The sequence below is a fragment of the Drosophila guanche genome, unplaced genomic scaffold (genome assembly GCF_900245975.1).
Source record: "Drosophila guanche unplaced genomic scaffold, DGUA_6, whole genome shotgun sequence".
Classification (NCBI taxonomy): domain Eukaryota; kingdom Metazoa; phylum Arthropoda; class Insecta; order Diptera; family Drosophilidae; genus Drosophila; species Drosophila guanche.
In genome coordinates, this window is record NW_022995747.1 from 8453950 (window position 1) to 8462598 (window position 8649).

An 8649-nucleotide genomic window follows, 5' to 3' on the forward strand; every position below is an offset into this window, starting at 1 on the left:
CAGCGAGCCAGCGAGCCAGGCAGAAGTTGCCTTCAGATACTTTGTGGCTCTCATACTTGGCAATCATTTCCATCGCACAACATGTTTCTGGTGAATTAATTAGTGGTCTTCCTCCGTTCTGCATGAGAATAAGTTTGATCTTTAATGCTTAAAGAGGGACGGACTCACTCCTCTGCACCTCTCTCTCTCTCTCTCTCTCTGCCTCAATGGTTAGGCACTCAATTTCGGACGTGAAACCAAATATTCAGTGCCTAATTTATGTAAAAGGCAAATAAATCAATTAATGTCAAACAACCTGTGAGCAGAAGCCAATGAACGATGGAGAAAAAGATATGCGGAACTGGCGTGTGCCAGCCCCCAACCACCGTGGACCTGGAATAATAATAATTAGAGACCGACTGACATTTTTAGGCAGGCTGGCAGCAGGCAGGCAAGTATAATTAATTACGCAGTACCACAGAATACAAGCGAACACAATACAAATTTATAGAGCCCTGCCAGAGCGCCCCTCTCCCTCAGTAGTTTATCAAAAGAAAACTTTGCCCCTTGTATGTCGGCATTTTCAAATGTTTTGCTACACAAACATACGCCCAAAATAATGAGTTGGAAGAGGGAGAGAGAGCGGAAGAGGAGAGAGAGCCGATTCAATACCAAGAAACCGGCAAGCAACAACAACTCCAATCAATTATACGGCCAATTAAATGCCGAAAAAGCAAGCGGAAATGCCCAGGAATACGTTATAATGGACTCGAGAATCCAGACCAGCCAGCAGCTACCACCAGTTCCTGACGAATCCGGGGGGTAGACGCAAGCGTATCCCAGCTCCCTGGAACAGCACCCGGACACGATAACTCGTGGCTGCAATTTATTCTACGTTGTACCGAAGACATTTTTTATTTGTTATTGAAAATAAAGATGCTGCTCGTGCACGTTGCCAAAGTTAAACAAAACAAAACAAGCCAGAACGAGCCCCCTCAACGAATGACAGCGTAACGAGGTCTGCGGGCAGGACCAGAATGAGGAATGGGGCAGCTGTACCAGGTGAGGCTGTGGGTGAGGGTGAGTGACAGACAGCCGCTTTGTCAGAGCCACCACATACACTAATTTAATGAAGAAATGAAATGACCAGCTGCGATACTCGGGTATACTTCCTCAGGTGACCGCTTCTCGTTAGTTCTCGAGAGGCCACCAAACGACATGCAAATTAATTGAACAACAAAAAGCAACGAAATGAAACAAACAACTCACATGGGGTGGTCCCTGGGTTCAGTGACGTCATTAGGAGCAGCTTAGGATGATATTTGAATCTGTCTCTAAGCAACTTTTGTGCTGTTCTGTGCTGCTGCATCCCGGCACACTAATTTGAGTCTCAATGCAACGAAAGATGCACAGCTCCACCACCCATCGATGGCATACAACTGACATAAGCTGTGTGTGTGTGTGTGTCCACAGGTATTTGCCATTGAATAAATTTGAAAATAAGCCTGGCAAGAATTTTACAAAATATTTTACAGTCGCAATAAAATGTGCACAGAGAGAGCAATCATCAAAAAAGAAAAGGAAATCAATCAAATTCTCTTCTCATAAGTTCTTTGGTTGCAGAGTTCTTTAATGTAGAAAATATATCCATAAGAAGGGCCACAAAAAGCAGCCTCTATGCACAGCCCAAGACGAGTTTCTCTCTGTGCACTCCCTACAGAAATTGATAGTTATTTCGTGTTGAGTATCGGACACTTCAGTTCACATATGTACATGCTCGTAAACAACATTCAAGCTATCCATAACAGCACACACAAAATTGTGTGGCAACTCCAAACTTCCCAAACACGGGCAAGGACAGCTTGTTTTTGGGGGGGGGGAGCCATTATTGTTTTTCGAGCAATGCAACTAAATTACAATTCAAGACGAATTCTTGCCAAATGCCACTGACACTGACACTGACAGTGTGTAGCTGCTAAGCTTTAATTTAAACAATGCGAAGGCATTTCAATTACGCAAAAGACATGTGGGCCGAGCATTACAGCGATGGCATTTATCATTTATCATTGATCAGAGTCTGTGCCTAGGTCCAATATGAATCAACGCCTTTTGCGCAAATTGCTCAGTTAACCAGAATGATTGATTCAATAAACACTGAATCTGTGCTGAGTGATTTTCTCACTAGATATGCAGATTATGCACACTCGAAATATTTAACATAATTTACTCGATGATTCTAAGCAGAGAAGCAGAGTGGAATGCTCGTGCTGAATTCTAAATTATAATTGCCACAATGAAGTTTACAAATTGTTGTCAAATAACTCGGTTTTATTAATTTATTAATTGTGTGTGGAGTCCATACATACTCTTATGTATTGTTCATCTTTTGGTGCATTCTTTTGGTTGGAAATTCGTACAAAGTTGCGAGTGGTGGCTCCTGCTCCTGCTCCTGCTCCTGCTGCTGAATGCCTCTAATTTGACAGGCGTGTTGGCCTGGCTTCGGCATTGTTGTTTCTTGCTTACGTGTTGTCTATCTTTTTGTTGCCAGTGACACGCCACGATAGCGGCCACGCCCCCCCTTGGACAGCGGGAACGGGCCGCACGAGCGAGTGCATCCTGCTCCAGATTCGGCAAAAACATTTTCTTTGTGTCAGTTGAGGTTGGATTTTATTGTGTTACAACAGAGTTTTGGATCTGCCCTACACCCCCTTTCTCTCTCTCTCTATATCTCAGCTCAATCCTTGCACTCTTTTATTTCTAGTTGTTTCCCTTGGCTGGCCCTGTGCGGTATTTGGGGATTTGGCCGCCTGACAGCCAGTTTGAAATTGCAACTGTCAATTGCATTTAATTCGCGCTGTTCCTGGCGGTTTGACCTTACCAAAAGAAACCACACAGAAACACAGCAACAACAATAAACAGAGAACAGAAAACAACAGCAAATAATGGGAGAAAAGCAGAAACAAGTTAACGCTAAATTAAATTAGGACTAACTATAAAAAAAAGAAGAGTGAAAGAGTTTAAGAGATGGCCGTGGGAAATTTGCGCAGCATTTATCCAGTGGCCGCATGTATCAAGTGTACGCCCTCGGCCCGCCATTGAAAGTGAAGCGGCTGACAGCGTTTACACTTTCAAAGGATGTCCCCTCCCCTGCCTGCCACCGGTTCGTACCGCACCGCACCGTGTCGTGGCATGTGCCTGTCGAGTGTCGCGCAAAATAAACCGTTGGAATGGAAACGCAAAAAAAGAGCTTTTTGCGCGGCTGCTTTTGAAATTTGGCGCCCTCGCATACAGACGAGAGCCAACAGCGTCACTGAGAAACAAAGAAGCACTTGACGGGGCTCACACGCAAACACACACACAAACAGATACAGTGGGTAACACACACACACTCGCACACTCGCACACAGATGGTACACTCGGTATGGCATTGTGGTAAAAGCTTTCAAGTGGCAACAGCAAAGGCAAGAAGAGAGAAGCTGCTGCCTGATGCTGCCTGCTGCTGGGATATCCTTTGTATATGCAGAAGGATGATTGAGAGAGCTCAGTGGGTGCCACACAGGAATATGGACACAGCCACGGACACTCGAATGCGGTGAGATTCTTGCCATTCTTCTACAGCAAATGGAACTCGCAATAACGCCACCTCGCGGCCAGTCTGTAGATTAAATTAACAGCGCTCTGTGTGTGGCCCCAAGATGCTGTTGGGTGAGATCAGCTGCCGAATGGGCGTCCCTTTGGGAGCACTGAAGCATTTACAGCCTGACTGGAGCTCTGTGCAAGGCGAGAGAAAGTCACCACAGTTGTCGCGAAGCTGGGGGGGCGACTGTTAAGGCCATGAGTGTGCCACCATGGGAGGCAGCTTTCGAGCAGCTGCCCTCAAGCCACCACAGCTCTGATTTGGATTGCGCTTTTGGCTTTGGTTTTTTTTTTGCAGCATCTTCAAATGCCTTTTTGCTGCTGCCATTCGCTTGTCCAATTTACCAGTTTGACTGTCAACGGGTTTCCTTGGACTCTTTTCGCCCTGTCGCTGTAGCTGTGGCTGTAGCTGGCCACAAGGCAGTCCTTTGATATTGCATCCCTTTTGTCCTTTGGCGGCTATCAAATTTCTTCTTCTGTTTCTGAAGAAATGGCTAAAGATGTTGCAGCCTTGCTGCTGCCTCTCCTCTCCAAGGACATGCTCGGGCTTTCGTTTCATTTCATTTCATTTTTCGTTTCGCATTTCTTTAAGCAAAATAATGACAGGCATCAGCAATTGTTGCAGATACTCCGCACTTTTTGCCTTGCAAAGTATCAACCAACGCATTTGTGGGACCCCACTTATCCCTCTCTCCATTCCGAAGAGTCATTTCTTTTCCGGCCACTCGGAATATGTTGTTCCCTTTGTGTGTGTGTGTGTCGTGTCGTGTCTGCTTTTTGCTGGCGTGTTAACGCGGTATATGAAATATGAATTCACTTACGCATCACTCCTGACCCCACACCCTCCCCCCTTGAGGTCCATTAAGCCACGATGCCCTAGGACCTTGCCTCTCTGCTTTTCCTTTCTTTCTTTTTGTGTCCCCTTTCAGCAGACCATACAAATTGGTGACTCTTTCTGCATTTCGCCTTTTTCTGTTTCTGGAAATGCTTTTTGGCAGCCTCTCCTTCAGCCCACGATCCCCGGCACAAACAAGCCAACCAAAAAAACAAGTGTCGAATGAGTGCGAAGTGCCGGAGCTGTTTTTATCACGCAGCCAGCCAAATGTATCACCAGAAAAACCAATACAGCAAGTGGCAAAGGACACGCCAAAGAGCAACCTCGGAATCGCATTATTGAGAAAATTATGAGAAATTGCAAGCAAGAAACTGTTGCAAGAAATTGAGATTGAATGAAACATTTCTAGCTGGAATTAAGACAGGATAATAATGTTGAAAGATTAAGCAGAGATTGCCAAACAGTTGACAGTCGAAATTGTATTAATATTTGGGATTTTAAAATAAAACAAACCCCTTTTAATACACAAAACTAACTCACACATTACTGTGCAAGCGCCACAGTATTACAATTTCTCTTAAACCTCAATTGGCATAATTATTTATTCCATTTCCATTAAGTATTTGTGGTCATTTTTATGCTACAACCTTTTCCCTTCTCTTGTTACTTAGCACCTGTGGGCACATCATTCGTAAAGCCTTTCCTTTCCAGGAAGTGGGATTACATAAAAGATTTCGACAGCCCGAAATGGAGTACGAGAATACCTCAAAGTAAAGCAACTCAAAGCTTAGGCAGCTGGTAACCCACCCCAGCTCCATGGCACACGAAAGCAGCAACTCACAGAGATAGCTAGAGAGTGAAAGACAGAGACAAAGCGACAGAAAGAGAGAGCGAGTCTAACACTGAAATCCGCTTTGAAATACTCCGCTCGGTAAGTGCACATGGAATATGAGCAGAACAATTATTAGATGGCAAGCAAATGTTTTTCCAGTATAATGCTGTGGGCGGGTCAAGTGGTGAGGAGAGAGACTCCGCAGCTTCAAGTGATTTGAAATGCAACAACAGAAGCCAGAAGCAACAGTCTCGGACTGAGGGTAAACTATCCAATGCAGGCTCGGGCACCAAAATCATTGTCTACCCGGACACACACATCCCTTACACACTGAGAGACGGAGCGAAAACACTCATATGAGGGGTGGAGGTGGAGTACATTATAACAATGGTCTAGTACAAACATTAAAGAGAGAGAGGAGAGAGTACATAAAATGCTTTCTTTGTGAAATGAAAGCGAAGCCCAGACAGAGGCAAAACGTATTGTTAAAGTCTATGGAAGACCGCAGCACACGGCTACAAAACACTCGAAAGTATGCCAAAAACAGAGCATCGTTTGGGATATGTGTACTTAGTATTAGATATGGACAGACGGACTGTCGAGCAGCAGCAGCAGCAGCAGCAGCAGCAACAAAAAAAGCAAAAGATGAAGAGAATTTCATGAAAGATTTAACATTCAAATGTGCAGGATAAAGGCGAGTCCTCTGCGAGTCGAGTCGAGTCGAGTCGAGTCTCTTCTCCTAAATAAAACTACTTAAGCACATGTGAATGAACAGCATTAAGGATGCGAGACTGTGTTGCTGTGCATTTTGCTTACGTTTACTTCAAAATGTGAAATATATTTCACTCACAAAGGGATAGGGGAAAGGGAGAATGAAGCACTCGGTGGCTGTTGCTTGTCATCAGAAATATGAAACGAAAATTGCTGGCAGCAAACTTATGAATTTTTATATTGTAATCTGGCACCCGGGCGAGCAGAGACATTGCGAGTGACCGACCACTCGTCGGGCAGCAGGCAGCAGGAAGCGGGAAGCGGGAAGCGAGAAGTTTCTCTACGCTCAGCACAGGAAACGGAAGTCGCAGCGCGTTGACGATGCGCGTTTGTATCCGTGTCTCTCTTGATGTGTGTGTCTTTGTGTGCAGATTTGTTGGTGTTGCAGATTCTTAATCAGAACAAACTTATCTGGTATGCACAAGCAGAGCAGTGGCAGCAGCAACGGCAGCGGCAACGGCAACGGGCAACTGCAGAAGGCTATCAAATGAACGAATCGTTGGACACGGCCATGAAAAAGCAAACCAAAGCGACAGCAGACGAGTATCTGGCTTGTCCTTGCAACGGACTCGCACTCGGACTCGGACTCTTGCCTTTACCTGAAATCTGAAAGCTGAAATCTGCCGGGCAGCAAAGTAATTTAAACAGCACGTTCTGCATGTCGCTGGGCCAGAGCCCCCAATCCGCCCAATCCGCCCAATCCTCAAGTCCAGTCCAGTGCCTCACTTTTTAGCCTGTTCTTTGCTGTTGCTGCTGCCCGTGCACCTCTACATTTTCGTGTTGTTGCTGTTGTGTCCTGCGCTTCTTTACTCATATTAAATGCAAAAGTCATTGAGCGCAGGACAACACTACAGAGAGAGAGAGAGAGGGGGAAGGAGCGAGGGCTTGTGGCACTGGCAGACTACAAAAAGTACAAGTTTATTTCCACATCCTTGGACATGAGTTTGCTGTAAAATTTCGTGTTGATGATCTTACTAGGTTATGCATTAGTTTTCCCGTGCTTGCCTCGAAACCCTCTCTGTATCTCTTCGCTCTTCTGCTTTCACTTCCGCTTGTACCTTTCGGATTTTGCCCTCTCCAGTAGCTTTGATTTTTTGTGTCCTGTCGCTGAGCTAAATCTCACCGACATGCATGCAGATGCAGATGCTCCTTGCCCCCGTGAAGAGTGCCCCGTGCCCCGACCTGCCTGCCGTTGATGTTGCTTGTCTTTTATGTTTATGTAAATTGAAGTTTGGCAGTGCTGCCAGCGCACGCCCATAAATATTTAGTATCCGTGTGGCATTGTCCCAGTAAATTGCAACATTTTACAGCTCCGAGATCCGAGTCCAGCGGATCAGAGCGGCCATTGACTAAGTGCTGCTGATTAACTACAAATAATCTGGGAAGACTCACCCTTTGGTACGCGTCGATTGCCGTTGCTGCCACGGTCTTGAGTGTCTGCACACTGCGCGGAGGCGGCGGAGGTGGCGGTGTCGACATGGGAGCAGGAATTGCCTTCTGATAGGGGAGACCCATCTGATACCCAGGCAGAGGCAGCGGCAGAGTCGGCTGCAGCATCTGCTGGTAGCTTCGGATCGGAGGCGGTGGCTGTGGCGGTGGCGGCGCCGGCTTCCCATGGAACACTGGCTTGAAATCTTCTGGCTGTGCACAGGGAGGCGGATATGCCATATGTTGCTGCTGCTGCTGTTGCATGGGCATCATGAAGGGTAGCAAGATCATTGGTTGTGCGGGGGGTGGTGCATGGTGGCTGTTGCTCTCAATTCCCCTGCAATTCGAGTGGCAGTGCCCTGTGTGTTCCGGCAGAGCATTGCTCACGTATGTGTTGGAGGATGTCGTTGTCGTTGCTTCGGGCACATGCGGAACCAGGCAATTTCCATAGCCATAACCTGGGGCAGCCGCCGCCGGAAGCTGCTGCATTTGCTGCGTGGTTGTCGTCTGTTGCAGCGTCGTGATGCAGCTGACTTGTTGCTGGGGCGGCTGCGTCCCCGACCGTTGCTGAGCCTGGAAGAGCGGAGGCGGTGGCTGCTGGTGCTGCAGCCGCGGCACGGGCAGGTGCTCATAGCTCTGCTTGCAGCAGCGGCAATCCTGGCAGCAGCCAGTCGCAGGCGGCGGCATCTGGCTGCTCCCGTTTCCGCAGCACTGCTTGCTGCTGCTCGCCGACGAGGAGGAGGAGGGCATGGCATAGGGCTGGCTGCCTGCTCTCGCGGCAGCAGCGTAGCTGAGCAGCTTCTGCGCCTTGCCCGTCGATGGAGGGGCCACGCTGGCGGCCGTGGCCTGCCACTGGAGCGCACACGGCAGGATACCCACAAAGCTCAGCCCCGCAGCGGGACTGGCCGTTGGATTTCCGTTGGACAGGTTGGCTATCGTTCCCACCACAAATCTCTCGAGATAACTGCAAAGAAAGAGTGGAAAAGTGAATGGTGAAGGCTGTAATAATATCCAAAATATTTTTCTACATTAATTTGTGTATAATTTATGATTGGGTGTGGCAGAGGGAGTGGCTTTCAATCACGCTTGATTACAATTTCTCAGCCTTATTAAAACAATTTTGCCAAAACAATGTCGAGCCTGCCTGCCTGGCCTGGTTTCACCTTCT

General features: G+C 47.3%; 1 protein-coding gene across 1 annotated transcript; it reads right to left on the reverse strand.

Moving 5' to 3' along the window:
• Positions 1-6989: 6989 nt before the first annotated feature.
• Positions 6990-8354, reverse strand: LOC117582994 (formin-like protein 20). Its single transcript, XM_034271143.1, has one exon. It carries the CDS (start codon positions 8229-8231, stop codon positions 7269-7271), a length of 963 nt encoding a protein of 320 aa, XP_034127034.1. The 5' UTR covers positions 8232-8354; the 3' UTR covers positions 6990-7268.
• Positions 8355-8649: the final 295 nt, after the last annotated feature.